We start from the raw sequence: 19,798 nt of genomic DNA on the forward strand, positions 1-19,798 counted from the left end.
GCAAATGGCATGCATGTTATCAAATAAGGAAGGAGGGTATTGGATTTCATGTAGAAGGGAGGGTGCTTTGAGATTGTGTTGCTGGTGGTGTGCATTGGTATATACAAAAAGAAATGGGGGAGGAGATCTTGAAAGCTAAATTTAGACTGCTAGGTGGATCAAGTCCAGGATCTCAGACTGCCTTCTCAAATGTGCTACAAATTCAATGGACAGGACTAACTAGGCAGGAGGTAATAAATTCTAAAGGCATATATGATAAAATGGTACAGAGGAGTGCTTAATATTTATTAAGCAGCGTGTGATTCTAGATTCTCTAGCCTACCAGTGGACAAGATGAGGCAATTAAAGATAATGGTGAAGTAATGTAAAGCATTTAAAATGAATATTTTGGCTTAGTTTTACTGTAGAGGACAAGGGAAATTTCTTTTTTTGAGAGTGCTTTAATTTCCATTGAGAGAACAGTACCATTTCCAATGAAATCTCGAAGGCCTGGTCTACACTGAAAAGTTAAGTTGACCCAGCTATGTTGCTCAGGCGTCTGAAAAATTCTAACTAGGCTGTCATAGCCCCCTATGTAGACAGCACTAGGTCAGAGGAAGAATTCTTCCATTGAGCTAGCTACTGCTTTTTGGGGAGGTGGATTACCTATGCCGATGGGAAAACCTTGTTCGTTGGCGTCAGTAGGGTCTACAATGAAGTGCTATGATATTGCAGTAGCAGCAGTGCATTTGTGCTGCTGTAGCATTTAAAGTCTAGACAAGCCCTAAGAAGAAATTACTGGAGCAAATGAAGTGCAATAAATCTGAGAGCCAAATGAGTATTTTGAAGCTTCTGAAGGAAATAGTGTGAAACAGTGAATTCCAAACACCCGGTATATCCATAAAACTAGTGACTGCTCGTGAAAGCTTGTAGTGTCACTAGTATTCTCATCTTTATTTCTTTATATAAAAAAAAAAAAAGACAATTACACTGAATGCTCACCTCGGTTCCAAGGAAACTGATTGAGCCTCTCGTTACAGCACTCGAATAAAAATACAGCGATAAGATCAAACCAGCACGTGTTGTGGGGTACAAGGGAAATCATGCTGCTTTAACCTGTTAGATCTAAAATATTTAGCTTTCAGTATAACATTTTCAAGGGTCTCATGAATTCCTGCAGACAAAATTAGTTCATGTAGGTTTGGGGAGTAATACTGAAGTCTGCAAGCAAATACTAGTGCTCAACGGCAACAGATTAAGTTTAAGGGAAGTGTCATGAGGGGAGAGAATTGGTGTTGGGACCCCATCTTATTTTCCTTCATTAATGATCTAGAAGTGGGAATAAACAGCATGTTACCTAAAGGGTCACAGGGTTCATTGCTTCTGCAGGCTGAGCACATTGCACACACCGGTGTCTTCTTCCATTCCTTGATTCCCTCTCACCCCCCTCTATTTCAGGGACTCCCTGCACCCCTTTCCCGACCCTCTCCCTCATGCAAAGGGCTCTGTTGCCCTTTCTTCCCCTCCTTCTGCTATGAGCTCGCTGATATCTTTTCTGCCACATGCCATGGGCTGTGTGCCCACATTCTTCTTCCCCGTGCTAGTGGCACTGTGTGGGCCCCCATGCTCCCCCCCGTTCGTTCTTCATTTTATTGTCTGGAGATAAGTCATTCATGGTGTCAGTGTTTTAAACCGTATTGGGAGAATGGACAGATGGAGTGCTAGGGTGGAAGGTGTTAATGATTACCGTCAACTGATTCTTTGATCCACAGACTAGACAGAGAAATGCTGTCCAGTTCATTAGTGTAAAAACTCACAAGTTTCCCTACTGAAAATTCACAGATACTAAGTTGAGAGGTGTTGCAAACACCATTGAGGACAGAGTAATCCCCTCTTCTGTGTTTGTGATGTTTATACAGTCTTTTGTGCAGTGATCTTGTGTTCATAGCCGTCCATAACATGAAAGGCACGCATCATAAATAGTAACAAAAAGAATGAATAAGGGCTGAAAATAAACTGAAATTGACTTGGGGAAAATAATCATAAACCGATTCAGTGGGAGGAAGGAAGCTAAAAATCAGAAATGCCAAAAATAGGCGTTGGCATGATAGTGGATAAATTAGATCTGAGTAGGAAAAAAGGCCAATTCCACTTTGGACTGGTGATTGCATCTCTCTCCATATGGGGTTGGTTTAATGGCAATTAGATGTTAACATTTAAATACATGCCACATTAATACTAGAAAGATGACAAATTGGAGGGAGTTCAAAGAAGTCCAGAGAAGAAACTGGAGGAATTGATTTAAAAAAATTGAGAGTTGAATTGGTCAGCAGGGGGACACTAATTTCTAAAAAGATTGGTAGTATTCAAATAGATTGGAATTATTTAAATTTAAAATTTTGAGTTCCAGGAGTGAAAAGTAGGAGTAGATTTACTGAATCAGGAAAATTTAAATTACTGAACATTTGAAGTATTCAGCAGTATGACTGCCACAGTCATTCCCTCTTTTTTTTAAATCTGGACCATAATATGGAAGTAAAAGTCAGTGCATAAAATTTAGAATAAATATAAAGTAGTAACACTGCACACCACATAATTTTAAGTTACTGAATTGAGTACTGCAGGGGGTGAAGTGAAATACTGATGCAGAGTTTACAAAGTAGTGAATTTCATTACTATTAATGCATTAATTTTTAACACTGAATGAGATTGACAGTATCTCTAAATTTTGATGGCTAAGGTTTACAATTTACAATAATGGGTTAGTCTTGCAACTTTACATATTAATTTTTTGAAAAATAATGCCATATCAAATCAGACTATTGGTTCATCTAGTCAGGAATCCTCATGCTTGATAGGCATAGAACGCAAATAAGGCATCTCTTTTAGCATTAAACCAGAAAAAAATTGGTTTCTACCTTTCCCCCAAATCAAAATGCCAACAATTATTGGTTAAGCCTCTCTCTTCTCCCCCCTCATTTTAAAAAGTCTTTGACACTTTTCTCTTACCATGGCTGTTTTCTGATGCACTGCTGAGCAATGAGTAGGTTCACCTTTAGAGTGCTGTCAGCAAATTTTTAAGGAAGGCTTTCAATTAGCGATCCTCCACTACTATCTCAGGAAGACTTCAAGACACAGTATAGAAATATTGTATTAAAAATTCATTTAGACACAGAACAAAGCAGCATGATGAAATATGGATTGAAGTGCAGGACAGCTTGTTAGAAATATTTTAATTTTAATTCTTTGCAGAAATCATTATCTTCTACATAAATGTGAAAAATCAGGAAATTTTTGACCTACAGATTATTTTTAAACCCAATCCCTCACTAACTAAGGGTATGTCTATACTACCTGCCGGATCGGCGGGCAGCTATCGATCCAGTGGGGATTGATTTTATTGGATCTAGTCTAGACACGATAAATTGACCCCTGAGTGCTCTCCCGTTGACTCCTGTACTCCAGCTCTGCGAGAGGCGCAGGCAGAGTCGATGGGGGAGCTGCAGTAGTCGACTCACTGCAGTGAAGACACCATGGTAAGTCGATCTAAGTACGTCGACTTCAGCTATGTTATTCATGTAGCTGAAGTTGCATAACTTAGATCGATTTCCCCCCCACCCCCGCCAAGTGTAGACCAGGGCTAATTTCACTGATATTTTTGACTTAAACTAACAAAATAAAATCAGACAATCAGATGTCCTCAGTGTAACCTATGTAGTCAAAGTGGGTTATGCTTCGGTGGTGGGGTAGTAATCCTTCCTATGCATTTCAGATGGTAATCTGACAAATTTGAAGCATTATATCTTAATACGTTTATCTTAGTATAGATAGTTATAAATGTTAATTTTGTTTCCCTGACAGGCTGGAAAACATGAGGCCATTGTTAAGAATGTACATGATCTCCTTGCAAAGTTGGCTTGGGATTTCTCTCCTGAGCAACTTGATCACCTGTTTGATTGCTTTAAGGTAACACACATTTTTCAGCTGTTTTATTACTGTAAATACTGAATATAGTTAACTTGCCTTTAATGTACTGGATGTAATAATTAGTATTTTGATTATGCATAATCTGCTAAAAGCATTTTTACATATTCAAATTAGCACAGTAGAACTCTTTAAATTGACTGTCATACTCTTTAGATAAACTCTGTGCAGTCTCCGCAGACAGGGGACTTCCCTGTGCATATAGGTATTAACAGGGTTCTAACTTTTGTATACTGCTGTACTGTTTAGAGCACACTCTGGGATATTTTCAGAATATTTCTTCTGAAATAAAACAAATATTTAGACTATGGCGTAGTCTACACTAGAAAATTAGGTTGGTTTAACTACATTGGTCAGAGGTGTGAAAAAAGCACACACTCGAGTAGCATTGTTAAGCCAACCTAAGTCCCCATGTGGAGAGCATTAGGTCAATGGAATAATTCTTCTGTCGATCTAGCTACTGCCTCTAGGAGAGGCGGATTGCCTATGTCGACAAGAGAACCTTTCCTGTTGGTGTAGGTAGTGTCTACACTGAAGCTCTACAGCAGTGCAGCTGTGCTTCTGTAGCATTTTAAGTGTAGACATACCCTACTTGTTTATATGGTTTCCCTTGGCTTTTTCAGCTAATGCATCTTCATTTCAACTTCAAGCTCAGAAAATTGTTTTATTCTTTGAACACTATCATTTCATTCAGAAAGTAAATTTAAAAGTAAAGCTATTTATAGTTGCCTTTTCGTAGTCCAGGGTCTTGTCTTCATTTGTTGGGGGTGGGGTAGGAAAGGGGTGTTAACTCAGTTAGTTAGTTAACTCGAGGTAATATCCTAGTGAAAATAAGGCAAGTTGTAGTAGTTCTTCGAGTGCTTGCTCATGTCCATTCCATATTGGGTAAAACCCACACTGGGACCTATGCATGTGTCCCCACCTCAGTGGTACCAATCCCCATTGAGAGGGATGCCCTGCGAGCGTTTGCCCACCCAAAGCAGTCACGCCTCAGGATTGGAGAGGAAGGCTCAGCGGAGCCCTCTTTGGTACCCATGCCAGGGGCACTGATTGAGGGACTCAAGGCGTACCTCCGCTGGTAGATTGGTGCAGACCCTCTGAGACACATGCCACCCGGCAAGAACTCCGGGACCAGCCCTGACTGTCTCCAAGGGCGCAGGACCGATCGGCCACCAGAGACTACCAATCGCTGGACTGTCATCGCCTGTCTCCAAGAAGGAGGTTGCCCTACTCAGGACAATCCTCCTGGCCACTGGCCCGTAGTAGCTCATGGTCCTGTTCGATATCCCGGTGCCAGTCGAGTAGCATGAGGCGTGGATTGCCAGGTATCCAACGCCGCTCTGCCGAATGCTGTTGGTCCCCAAGAGCCCAACCAAGACAGCCTCGCTGCAGAGGAGGGCAGATAGGGAGTGCTTCTCTGCCCCCAGCTATTCACTGGCTGCAGCTCCACTCTCTGCCCCCAGCCCCAGACTTGCCCTTTGTGGCCCCAGCCTTAACCCCTTTACCCCGTCTGCAACAGGCCATAAGCCGCGATCTATTTCCCAGCCCCGTCTCCCCTAGAGAAGGGGGCAGGCATGATGTGAAAAGTTTGGGGACCACTGCAGTAGAGGGAGACTCAGTGCTATCACACCTGATAACTAAGACTCCTCAGGGGTATAGTAAATCTTATCCCACAACACCAACTCCCTACCCCTATGTGAGACCTAAACCTGGCATTGAAAGGACTGACCATGCCTCCCTTCGAAGCCATGGCTACCTGTTGACTTACATAACTCTCAGTGAAAATGATAGCAGTCACCTTGGCTAGGAGAAATAGTGATGATACATCTCCTCTGCCCCCTGGTATTATGTGGGACAAGGTTATGCTCAGGCCACATCCAAAACTCATTCCTAAGGCAACTTGCCCATTTCACATGAAACAGTTGATTCACCTTCCAATCTTCTATCCCTACCCTCACCGAGACAACAGGGAGGCTATATTACACACTCTAGATGTCCGGAGAGCCCCTAGGCTTCTTCCTGGATAGGACGAAGGGTTTCAGGAAGCCCACTAGACTTTTCCTCTTCATTGTGGAAAGATCCAAGGGCTCAGCAATATCAGCCCAGAGCCTCTCCAAGTGGCTCTCAAACTGCATTAGACAGTGTTACCAAGTTTGCAGTACAACCCCTCCAAATACTATTCGTACACACTACACAAGGTCGGTCGATCTCATCTGTCGCAGCCTTCAAGAATGTCCTTATCTGAGAATTTGTAGAGTGGTGACATGGGCATCAGTCGACACCTTCGCAGAACATTATGTGATCATTGGGAACTTTGCCTCCGATACCATCTTTGGCTCTACAGTACTGTCATCTGTAACTGACGGGATTCTGAAACCCCAGCCTTCCAATAGGGGCACTGCTCGGGAGTCCTTTACATGGAGTATCAGTAGAAACACTACTTGAAGAAGTTACTCACCTTGTGCAGTAACGATAGTTCTTTGAGATGGGTCCTTATGGATGCATCACAATCCTGCTCTCCTCCCATCCACTTCAGAGTTCTTGTCAATGATTCCGAGGAGGAACCGAGGGGCGTTTAGCCCATGCACCTACTGTGGTGGGGCATGAGGGGAGAGCACACAGGTGCGGGCCTAATGGACACTGCTGCCAAAGTTCTCCAATAAGCAGTGCAGGGACACAAGCACACCTACAGTGGAGCACCCATAGTGGCACATCTTGAAGAACCATCATTACTGCACAAGGTGAGTAACTTCTTACTATGCCAATAGGCAGATCCATAATATGATTTAAAAAAAAAGCATTTCAAGTCTTAGTACAGTATCAGTCTACGTAAATTCGGTAAATATACTGACACTCTTGTTGTAACGTCTCATAGTGGTATAATTTTGTGATGGAATGACAGACTTCTAAATTCTGAGCTCTTGTCAGTTTGTTAAACCACTTAACACTAATATTCCAGGACAAATAGTTAAAAGTAAGAGGAATTTCTCAGATGTTTCCTTCCCATTGTCAAGCTAACTTTCATTCAATTGAGGGCAGTGAGTATGTGTATGTATATGTACATGTCGGACTTGGAAAGTTCTGTATTTCAAAATATTTTATTGTATTTGTATACTTCCAACTATATGACGTACTAGCTTTATACTGAGTGATGCTGAAATTATTCTCCTAACATATATTTTTATGCCAAATGCTTTTGTGTAATGACATTGAGGAATGTTTTAATTTTTTTCTCCATGTTTTTGAAGGGGTTGGTTATAGTTGCTTTTAAAAGATACTGACATGCATACTTGGATCTGATAGCCACCATTAAAAGTATAGGGCCCGATATTTCAGTAGATGATCAGTAGGTACTTCTGTACCAGCAAGTTTGCACCTGCTTTGTGGGATCCAATTCTTTGATTTGTGTGTGCACTTGACTAGATAGGTGCCTCTTTAGTCAAGGTTTTCATGTAAATAAAGGATTCAAATATATATTTCAAATGTATTGAAAGTTAGAACCGTATTTACTAAATTATTCAAATGAGTACTCAGAAATTACATTAAAAGGAAAGTAAATGTTAATATCATTTTGTGGCCCCTTTTAAGAAAAGGGATGTGGAGTAAGTTTTTATGCCCAAAACTTATTTTGGGTCAGGTATGCTAGTAAAAATTTTTGTATTATCAGGCAGTCTGTTGCATCAGAGAGCTCAGGGTTATAACAATTAAATTAAAACATTAACAAATAACATTTGAATGATTTACTAGATGCTTTCAGTTATAAGCAGGGGAATCTTTAGAAAGCAATAACAAAAAGCAGCCAAGGTCCACTCCATTTTGGTTACTGTTTAAAATGTCAACAGTAAATGATTTATCAGCTATTTCAAAACAATGGAATGTATTGATCATAATTTAAGGAATGCTTAAACCCCAGAATTGCTTTTAATTCTTAAAAGAACTTTGTTGTACAATAGTAATCACTGAAATTTGTGTTCTTAATATGTCTTTTATGATTGACAAACAGTTAATTAAAAATAAATGAGGAGGTTATTTTTACAGTATTCTTTTGTAACTGGACATGTCATAATGTATAAGACCAAACGTAAAAATCTGGTGGTTTTTCATTTTGAATGAAATTCTTTGTTTACCAGGCAAGCTGGACAAATGCAAGCAAAAAACAACGGGAAAAATTACTTGAGTTAATCCGTCGTCTTGCTGAAGATGATAAAGATGGTGTGATGGCACACAAAGTATTGAACCTTTTGTGGAATTTGGCACATAGTGATGATGTGCCTGTTGATATCATGGACCAGGCTCTTAGTGCCCACATTAAAATTTTAGATTACAGCTGTTCACAGGTAAGAAATTGATTGTGGTTTTATTAGGACATAACTACCATTCTGAGTCAGACCATGGTCTGTTTTGCTGTTTGCTGTCTCGGACAATGGCCTGTACCAGAGTTTGAGGAGGGGTGTACAGAATAGGGCAGTTGTGAAGTGATCCACTTGGTCTTCCACTCCACCTTCTGGTAGTCAAAGGTTTAGTGTCACCCGGAGTATGGAGTTGTGTCCCTGACCTCTTTGGCTAATAGCCACTTGATGGACCTATTCTCCATGAACTTAACCAGTTCTTTTTTCAACCCAGTTGTAATTTTGGTCATTACAACATCCTATGGCAATGAGTTCTACAGGTTGTTTGTATAGTGTGTGGAAAAAGTAGTTCCTCTTGTTTGTATTAAACCCTTTGCCTGTTAATTTCATCCAGTGACCTCTGGTTTTTCTATTGTGGGAAGAGGTAAATGACACTTCTCTATTCACTTTCTCCACGCCATTCATAATTTTATAGACTCCTATCATAATCCCTGCCTTACTGTCTCTTTCCTAAGATGAACAGCCCTATTATTTTTAGTCTCATTTTGGGTGGAAGTCATTTCATGTCCTTAATCATCTTTGTTGCTCTTCTCTGAACTTTTTTGAGTTCTACTGTATTCTTTGAGCTGGGGTGAGCAGAACTGTACACTGTATTCAGGGGTGGGTGCACCATGAATTTATATAGTGGCATTATGATATTTTCTATCCCTACTTCTCTGGGGTAAGCAGTCTTTAGTGCTCTTAGCTAGACACACATCAGGCTGAATACCCTGCCTGGAGGTTAGGCCTCTGCCACGTGTTCAGCCGGATACTATTTTCCCCCCACAGTGTGTCACTCTCTTTGCTGAGTAAGTCCCTAGTAGCTCTCTGGGAAGGTTCATGCCCAGTTCATTCTCCTGGGCTGCTCAGGTTCCTTGCCTGGGAACAATTTCGGTCTAGGTCTGTTCCTCTTTCTCTTTGAGTATCTGTTCACCAGGGAGGTGTCACTGGAAGTAGCTTCCTAACCAGCTGTCTTGGGGGTTGTCTCTCCTCGGAGCTTCCTGTGTTCTGGGGCTCTTTACTGAACTCTCATAAGTCTCTTTATTAGGCCCATGTGTTCCTTAACTAATTAACTGCTTCACAGCCATCTGGTTTGTTTCATTCTTTTTAGCGGAGCCTGTCACAGGGGGGCTGAGTGCCTGACCTCCTCAGAGCTCAGTTACCCTATGACACATGGTAACATGGGAGTAAGAGGTGGTCCCTAACTGAACTGGGGGAGGAGGGAGGCATTTCCCCTGGTAAATTTTAAATTTTTTGCCTTGTTTCCTGGGTAATCCTTGACTCTTTATTGGAAGATACAGGAGATAAATGGGAAGAACCTAATTGACCGTTTATTCTTAATGATGTTTTCTAAACTAAATAGTCAATTTTTAAATCTCCCACATTTTTACATGCCTCTAATAATTTCATTTCCCTTCTCTGAGTCTTTTCTATTGCTATATCATTTGTGAGATGGGTTAGTCAGAATTGAATATAATCCATTTAAAGGAGTAATACTGATTTATGACACATTTTCAGTATTCTTCTCTATCCTTTTCTTAATATTACTTGTACCAAAGTATATATCATACTACATATTCAGTATTTGGAAGTTGCTAATCCTTCCATGTGCAATGGCACTTAAGAATATTATTAGCCCAGTCCTTGGTTTCTTCTATTTTCAGAAAAAGATACTGAAATGCTTGTTCTTTGGCCTAGTGAGGCCAAGGTTCTAAGCATGATTATCAAAATCAGCACCAGTTCAGATGCACCTGTTGCCAACATCCATTATCAACATCTGGTAGTTTTTCTAGTATACTCAAATCCTGCAACTACTGTGATTCAGAGCAGACTCCAGGCAGGTTTGTGGAGATGCAAAGGGAAAAGAACAAATTTTAAAATTCATGGAACTAATATGTAGAATGAACAAATTGCAAATTATGGATCTGTTACACCATTGAAGTCTTCTGCTGATGCCATGAGCCACTTGGGCTTCCCTCTTGTGATTTGAAATTTCAGAGCTCAATAAAATTAGTCTGATAGTTCAGTTATTTGTTCTATATTTATGCATGCACATGGATAGAAAAATAAAAATGGATAAAGCAGTTTTAATTTGGGTTTTTGGTGTATACTAAACTGTGAAAACTTGCTTTTTAAGGATCGGGATACTCAAAAGATCCAATGGATAGATCGTTTTATAGAAGAGCTTCGCACAAATGACAAATGGGTCATTCCTGCACTGAAACAAATTAGAGAAATTTGTAGTTTGTTTGGTGAAGCACCACAGAACTTGAGGTAAGGAAGTAATGTGAATGGGATAGAATTGTGGACAATGTCCTAGTTTTTTATAAAATAGGATAGGTAATGAATTTTATATTTAAGTTGAAGCTTGTTTTTTGCTGTTAAAATACACGTGTGTGTGTGTGTGTGTGTGTGTGCGCGCGCACGTGCACACACCTGTATAAACCATTTAAAAATTATTGGATTTAAGCATTCAGGCACAAGAATAAATCATTGACCACTTTATTACTTCAGGTGTATATAGACTGTTAAACTGAGATGTTACAATCTCCTAATTACACTCTCGTTTAATATGATTGGAAGAAGGATGGCTTATGGTTAAGTCACAGGAAATTTGAGTAAAATTTCTACCTGTGACATGGGCTTCTAGTGTGACCTTGATCAAGTCGGTTCATATCTCTGAGTTTTCATTCTTTAGCTGTTAAATGGGGATGATCCAAAAATATCAGGTTTGGAAGGGACCTCAGGAGGTCATCTAGTCCAACCTCTTGCTCAAAGCAAGATCCAATCCCCAACTAAATCATCCCAGCCAGGGCTTTGTCAAGCCTGACCTTAAAAACCTCAAAGAAAGGAGATTCCACCACCTCCCTAAGTAACGCATTCCAGTGCTTCACCACCCTCCTAGTGAAATTTTTTTCCCTAATATCCAACCTAAACCTCCCCCACTGCAACTTGAGACCGTTACTCTTTGTTCTATCACTGCTACCACTGAGAACAGTCTAGATCCATCCTCTTTGGAACCCCCTTTCAGGTAGTTGAAAGCAGCTATCAACCCCCTCCCCCCTTTCTTCTCTTCCGCAGACTAAACAATCCCAGTTCCCTCAGCCTCTCCTCATAAATCATGTGTTCCAGTCCCCTAATCATTTTTGTTGCCCTCCGCTGGACACTTACAATTTTTCCACATCCTTCTTGTAGTGTGGGTCCCAAAACGGGACACAGTGCTCCAGATGAGGCCTCACCAAAGTTGAATAGAGGGGAACAATCACATCCCTCGATCTGCTGGCAATCCCCCTACTTATACAGCCCAAAATGCCATTGGCCTTCTTGACAACAAGGGCACACTGTTGACTCATATCCAGCTTCTCATCCACTGTAACCCCTAATTCCTTCTCTGCAGAACTGCTGTCTAGCCATTTGGTCCCTAGTCTGTATAATACTTCCCTTTCTCATAGTGGTAATGAAAGTATAAATTCATAGTTTTTAACCTTTCTGAAGATAGAGGCCATATATTTACCTAATTAGAATCATACAGCTCAATTACCTTTGGGATTTTTGTTGCTGCAAAATGACATTTTCGGGGGAATTCTTGACTTCTTAATAAGTTGTTTAAGAAAAGCAAATTGGAGATTACCCAGAAATTTCCATTAGTTAAAATGCTCTAGTTGTAACAAATTGGTTCTTTGCTTTGCTTTTTTCTATTTTATCATGGTTTTCTGGAATAAAAGAAAGTGAAAGTTTAGCCTAAATCTTTTTTATATATTAACTGTTTAATAGGATCTGTTGAAATTAACAAGCTTAGTTGGTCTTACTCCGTGTCCCCTCATCACAAAAATATCTGACCCCTCAAAACTGAAAATTTCAATATGTGCTGAAGTTTCTGCAAACTCCAGCGTTTGTGCTTGTGTATGCATGTTCCACTGTTCCTTTGTTTGTTTTACCTGAATAGTTCTGTGAGCTGGCAGAGTATTCAAATGAGTTTCAGTACCCTCTCTGGTTACAGGAATGGATAAGACTGAAAAAATTGAGGGATGATGTGCACATTTGCAACAGATGATAGCATTACTTATTTTTTGTTGATGGGTTGTCATTTTATTTGCTATTGCTACAGCTGATATCAGCTTTGCAAAGTACTGTAGGATATAGTTAACATGAGTGAACAAGAGTAAGCATAATACCATTCACATACAAAGCTTTGTGCTACCATTTATATATTATATAATGTGTAATATTAATATAGTGTGCAATACATATAACACATACATATTTGCTAACAATGGATATTTGTTGTTCTCAGTGCACATTATCACTTGAGTCTCTGGAATTTGTTTTTCAAATCAAACTCCTAGAACAATCAACAGAGATGTTTGACAATTCCTTTGAAGAACACTGCATAGAGTGTTGCATGCAATATTGATGTATGCAATCTCTATGGTAATGTATCCTGCTTCCCACTTGGGTATCTGAGCCATTGGCAATTAAAGGGCTATTTAGAAAAGATAAGGGCATTGAGTTCACAGCAGGATGTTAAGGTTAAATTTAATTATCTCCCTTGCACAGGAGGGATTCTCTTGAGGGGAATGGCTTAGGTGTCATACTTAACTTGCACATGAACAAAGTTTTCAGAGCAATATAAATACTTGGATAGTTGCTTTCACAGCAGACGTCTTACTACAAGGAAAAGTTTCAGAGTAGCAGCCGTGTTAGTCTGTATTCGCAAAAAGAAAAGGAGGACTTGTGGCACCTTAGAGACTAACAAATTTATTTGAGCATAAGCTTTCGTGAGCTACAGCTCACTTCATAGGATGCATTCGGTGGAAAATACAGAGGAGCTCCTTACAGTGTGTATGATAAAACCCATTTTTTCATATTTTCTGTGTATATAAATCTCCCCACTGTATTTTCCACCGAATGCATCCGATGAAGTGAGCTGTTAGCTCACGAAAGCTTATGCTCAAATAAATTTGTTAGTCTCTAAGGTGCCACAAGTACTCCTTTTCTTTTTACAAGGAAAAGGTACACCTTTTGGGAAACTTAGGGTATGTCTATACGTACAATGCTGCAGCTGTACCGATGCAGCTGGGTTGCTGCAGTATGTCTGCTGAAGATGCTCTGTGCTGCTGGGAGAGCACACTCCCGTTGACTTAATAAAATGACCTCTGCAAAAAGCAGAAGCTGTTTCGGCAGGAGAAGCTCTCCTGCTGATGTGTGCACATGAGTGCTTATGTGACTGGGGTTCCAGGATGGCCACACTAAGATTGCAAAGAATGGGATAGACAATCCCCAAAGCTGGAGGTTATTCTAATACTTAGATCCACCAAGCCAGCAACAAATCTGCTTCTGTAATACTTTATTGGTTACCCAGAAGCCAAAACACAGTTCCCTTAAATCAACCCAGCCTTTGGGGTCCCACCCAGACAACCAAATCAAATGTGATGAGGATTATTGAAAATCCTGTTCATCCATATAAAAAGTTCTACCAATTCAAAAGGAGTGGACACATTACCCATCAAGTTAATGAATATTTCAGTTCTTGCCCAAATACATGTTTACAACCAATTCTTATTAACTAAACTAAGATTTTTTTTTTTTAAAAAAAGAGAGAAAAGGTATTGGTTAAAAGATTATACGTACAGACTTGAATAAAATTCTTAGGTCAGTTTCATAATAGAGATGGTGAGCTTCAGAATTGCAAAGAATCAGTTGATCAGGTTTATAGTCCAGTGTCCATATCCAATATCAGGAGAAGAAACGAGGAGTACTTGTGGCACCTTAGACTAACAAATTTATTTGAGCATAAGCTTTCGTGGGTTAAAACCCACTTCATCAGATGCATGCAGTGGAAAATACAGTAGGAAGATATAAACAGAGAACATGAAAAAATGGGGGTTGCCATACCATCTCTTAATGAGACCAATCAATTAAGGTGGGCTATTAGCAACAGCAGAAAAAAATTTTTTTGCAGTACTAATCAGGATGGCCCATTTCAAACAGTTGATAAGAAAGTGCGAGTAACAGTAGGGAGAAAATTAGCATGGGGAAATGGTTTTTAGTTAGTGTAATGACTCATCCACTCCCAGTCTTTATTCAAGCCTAATTTAGTGGTGTCCAGTTTGTAGATTAATTCCAGTTCTGCTGTTTTTCGTTGGAGTCTGGTTTTTTGTTGAATAATTGCGACTTTTAGTTCTGTAATTGAGTGTCCAGGGAGGGTTGAAGTTTCTCCGACTGGTTTTTGAATGTTATAATTCTTGATGTCTGATGTATGTCCATTTATTCTTTTGGGTAGAGACTGTCCAGCTTGGCAAATGTACATGGCAGAGGGTCATTGCTGGAACATGATTGCGTATATCACATTGGTAGATGTGCAGGTGAATGAGCCTCTGATAGTGTGGCTGATGTTATTAGGTCCTATGATGGTGTCCCTTGAATAGATATGTAAGATATCTAAGATATAACCGCATTTGCTCCAACCGCTCAGACCGAGACAAACACCTACAAGATCTCTAAGGTGCCACAAGTACTCCTTGTTCTTTCTGCTGATAGAGACTAACACGTCTACCACTCTGAAACCTGTCATCCAATATCAGGGCGATCCAGAATGCACTGGAGATCAGTCTTGCAACTCAAACTTCCCCAAAAGTTAAGCAGATTTCAGGTGAAAGGATTAGGTCTCGGGAGTCTTTCAAGAGATTTTTTGCAGTCTCTTGACAACAGGCAGTCCTTGGGTGAACAATAGGCTTTTGAAGTAACCTTCTGTTTCCTAATCATCACCAGTAATTAGCTACATTTACTAGCATAAGGTGGTAATTCATCAAGCAGTTCATAGACAGTTTACTACTAACTTCAGAGTGAAATGTAGACAATGACATTATTACACCCAAGTTTCATCTGAATGTTTAGTAATCCCTTTTGATCTTTGAATTAACAGATACAGTAACAGACAGGAACTATTTGTTTACATGGCTAACATCTAACAAGATATAAGTGAACACATACAGTGAGCATTACCTCTAATTCTTTTTTAACAATACAAGTTTACATTTCAAAACTCTAGTCGATCTAACATGGCTATGTTAGCTATTTATAAGGAATAGCCTTAATTACCATTTATATACTTCTCTAATATGTCTTTAAAGGTTGAATTTGGATCATGTAGCCTGCAAGTTGCTTAACCCTTTTTGGCCCTGTGTTACAGCTTATTTCAGTGTAATTTATATCACTCAGAATGGTTATTCACACCCCTGAGCTACATAAATTTTGCAGACATAGCCTTACTTTAATGGGAATAGCAACATCAAGAAACCAAAGTTTCAACAGGCGTAAGACCTCTCATCATAGAGTCAAATTTACCTGATTACCTCTCTAATTTATTTTTCTCATTAGAGTTGGTAAGACAACCTCCATCTTTTCATGTTCTCTGTGTGTGTGTGTGTGTGTGTGTGTGTGTGTGTGTAAATATCTTCCTACTGTATTTTCCACTCCATGCATCTGATGAAGTGGGTTTTAACCCACAAAAAGTTATACCCGAATAAATTTGTTAGTCTCTAAGGTGCCACAAGTACTCCTCGTTCTTTTTGCTGATACAGACTAACATGGCTACCACTCTGAAACCGTTCACTGGGGTTGTGCACACTCGCATCAGCAGGGAATTTGGCTCATAATCTTCAGGTTCACAAACCCTAATCTGCTTTCAATATACTCTGTTGATTGTGGGCAGGGAAATAACCTTTGCACTTCGTTGGTGATCTTTGATAGTTAGACCTGTAGTTTTTGTTTAAAAGATTTAACATTTGTTAATTTGGCAGGAGAGCTCTGTTTTGAAGGCTGCAAGTTGTAGTGGTCATGATACCACTTGGTATCAATAAATACAATGCAACATAAAATCTTTTAAAGATATATTTTAATTTACTTACTGGTATTAAAATGACAGCAAAGGTGAAATCTACCAAAATCTTTTTTTCCAATTGAAGGGACAATCTAGTCAATGATTGGTCTCTCTAGTAGGTTCAGCAAATATTTTTCTTCTCTGAAAATCATAAATTTCCTTAAGATTATATAGCTGTGTGTGATATAGGCTTTCATTTTTCATAGCTATTCTTTACAAAAATTATTACTAGAGGAGTATGTCACAATTCAGTCAGAGCAATGGGTAAAGTTGGCCTCTAGTCCGTCAGTATTTGCAGAAATAACTTGAGCGCTCATGTTGTGGAATTTGACACAACGTTCAACATTTTCTGAAAATATAGCTCATTATTGGTCAGTGTGGCTGCTACCAGAGCTACTTCTATGAGTGGGTAGAAATTCTGCTTCCCTTTTGAGCCCATTAGCCTGATGGAGGATTAGAAAGGAGCACCTTTTCCAAAGGACCATGTAGCATTTCAATGAGCAAAATAAAAGAATTTGGATTATTCTACCAACTATAATTCTCTAATTTTTGCAGTGGTTGCTTTATTTGTGCTTTTCACTTTGTGAGAGAAGTGGTTTGTTTGTTTTTGACAAATCAGACTTAAAAAGCATAGGTCACCTTGGAAGCCAAATATTAGAAACAACTGGATCCACATGATCAACCCTACTATTAATGTGAGTGGTGGAGAACCCTCAGTGAATAATAGATGATCTGAAGTAGTGATCCCCTTCTTGTGCAGGTGTTGCCTTCCCTTTGTGCTCCTGAGAATGAGGGTATTACAACTACTACTTTATGTAATCTATATAGGTAGAAAATGGGGTGATATTTTCCCAAGAATTAAAAAATCGGAGACCTCTTTTAAGCAAATAAAAAAAGATAAATTAACTTTTAATCAGATTATGATCATATTTAATACTGGGCTGAATAGTTTTAAGATGATGCTGTCAACTTAATTGAAGACAAAGCTATGTTGTGACATAGGAGTTGGATAAAGGATAATAAATCTAGGGCCTCCACCCTTTATATTATAGTTTCAAGAGAAGATTCAAACAGAAGTGGTTCAGTTGTCTCCTTGATAGGACTAATTCAAGATATATTATGTTGAAATATTTGAACATATAGTTGGTTTTTACAGTTGCATATATTATTATACAAAAACGGACAGTGGGAGAGGTCTGTCAAACAGTTTCTTTTCACTTTGTAAATGATAAAAATTCAAATGTCAATGAAGAATGTTGGCATCACAGAATATAGCCAGGTGATTGATTATTGGTCAAGTCCTAATAACGTTTTTCTTTATTAAAAAAAAAAATTAATGATTTTTTCTGGAAAAATTTCATTAAATGAAAGAAATATCTTATTTATTCTAACATTTGTGTATTAATTACAGCCAGACTCAGCGAAGTCCCCATGTGTTTTACCGCCATGACTTAATCAATCAACTTCAGCACAATCACGCCCTAGTTACTTTGGTTGCAGAAAATCTGTCTGCGTATATGGAAAGCATGAGACAGTATGCTAAAGGTAAGTTATATTTTTGCTTCCTAAATCAAGTGTTTCATAATTCCAATTGAAAATCGGTGTTTAAAGCAACGTATTGCTAGTGGAGGGGGGGAAAGAGTGTTTATTTCACTTTCATAGGTTGTTAGATATTGGAGGCCTACACATGTATATCAATCCAAAACAAATCAAATTTAAATTTTAAGATTACTCTTCGTAAATGTAAATTAAAAAAACCAAATGCGTTTTGTAGTGGAACTTTGAAAGTGGCAGTCTCATTGCTTGTATTTACTTTCAAGTTAAAGATAATCTTTTCATGCCCTGCTTAATTTGTGATAGTTATTTTTGTGGAAAATGTTAAATTCTGTCCCACTTGTAGCTTTGTGTAAATCTCATTATTCATTATTACAGAGGGAGTTGGTAGTAACACCTATGTTTAGGTTGCATAGCACGTGCCATTATAAAATAATCTTAGTCTTAGAAGCTCTATCACCTTTGTTGTTCACAGCAAGCATTTGAAATTTGGTAGGGAGAAAGCCCTGAGGCCAGAGAAGTGCTATTTATTACTTACATGAAATTCTGTTAATATTTAGCTGAGTTATAAACTTCTGAAAAACCCTCCTTTTCTGTTGCTTGCTTTGTCAGTATGCCAAAACAACAATGAATATGCATATATTCCAATGTCAGGCCAGTCCCCTGCAGATAATTCTGCACTGGGAATCCCAAGAGCAGGCAAACTAATCGCTGCTGTACAACTGTAGCAGGGATGAGGAGGTGAAGAAGAAAGATGGGCCAGGTCATGTCAACAGTGCCCAGCCTGCCCTGTATTCAACACATGGAACTGGGGCACATCCTCCACCTTGTTGGCACCACATGGGGCAGGAACTCTCCTCCACAAACAGAAGGTGAAATGGGGAAAGAGATCAGAGCCGGGTACCCTGCTTACCCAACATATGTGCCCAGCCACCCACTTCCCCTCCAGGGTTTAATAGCCTGCGAGCTTAATGTAATTAGCTGTGTAGCTCAAATAGTAGATATCTGTGCTGCAGTGTTGAGTTCAGGATTCAAACTTTACTGATACATGATGGGGGAAGGAGGTGGTTGTTACAGCTGCACATTAGAAAATTGTTTTTTTCCTTTTATATAACCTACCCCCCCACGCCCTCCCTTGAGAAGTTACATACAGAAAAACTGTTAAAAGAAGGTTATTCATGTTGCACAGACAGCATTAATTCAGGCATTTCCTAACTCTTCAGTGTTTGACTTTGTAACCTAAAGAGCTGAGCTCTTGAACTTGTGCTATTCAAGATTTACTTCAGCCTATTTTCACAAGGCCTTGAGAGCAACCTTTATCTAAGAGACCTGGAGACTGCACAGTCAGTTTTTTTCTTCATCTGGTGTTCCCTATTATAAGTGATTACATTTATTATAGCACTGCAATAGTTAATGTAGAGATGGCACTTCCATTCTAATAGCTTATTTTCAATTGTATATAACTTTATCAAAATTGACTGTATGTGCTGACATAACTCAAGCGTTGTCTTGCCTAGAAAAGTGGAGTGGGATATGTGCTAGTCTTTGTGCATAAACTTTTATTAAAAATGGGTATTGCTCTTTTAAAGTTACCTGAATATTTAGGTTGGGGATAACTAAAGTATTGGATAACCTGAAATTTAGGATAATATATAATCCTGAATGAGGACAAACCATGTAAAATCCATTATTTTCCAATAAGGAAAAGATAAGAATGGTGAAAACATACCATTCTCAGGATGTCCTATGTGTTAATTTCTTGACTGCAGACTTCCATTGGAGGAATGTACTGAATATTCACAAATGCAGATATTTGACCGATTATACTTGTCTAGAACAAAGAGGGGAATGGAGAAGAGTACCATTACATTTATTTCACAGGAAGTTAATGTTTTATATGAATAGCTTAGCTCTCTTAAAATGAATGTTGTCCAAAGTTCTTTTCCTGGAACAATAACACTTTTTCCTTTTCAGCTTATTGGTTCAAAGGTTCACAGAATTAGAACACTTG

At 39.1% G+C, this 19,798-nt stretch overlaps 1 protein-coding gene across 10 annotated transcripts in view; it reads left to right on the forward strand.

The window, feature by feature from the left end:
• The window catches only part of USP9X (ubiquitin specific peptidase 9 X-linked), a 200,162-nt gene that overhangs the window by 58,081 nt on the left and 122,283 nt on the right, over positions 1-19,798 (forward strand). For all 10 annotated transcript variants that reach the window (XM_043505905.1, XM_038384263.2, XM_038384284.2 and 7 more), the window contains 4 exons: positions 3,841-3,945; positions 8,094-8,300; positions 10,489-10,625; positions 17,645-17,778. In XM_043505905.1, coding sequence (XP_043361840.1) covers positions 3,841-3,945; positions 8,094-8,300; positions 10,489-10,625; positions 17,645-17,778 — 583 coding nt within the window. The remainder of the gene's footprint in view (positions 1-3,840; positions 3,946-8,093; positions 8,301-10,488; positions 10,626-17,644; positions 17,779-19,798) is intronic.

The sequence above is a fragment of the Dermochelys coriacea genome, chromosome 1 (genome assembly GCF_009764565.3).
Source record: "Dermochelys coriacea isolate rDerCor1 chromosome 1, rDerCor1.pri.v4, whole genome shotgun sequence".
Classification (NCBI taxonomy): domain Eukaryota; kingdom Metazoa; phylum Chordata; order Testudines; family Dermochelyidae; genus Dermochelys; species Dermochelys coriacea.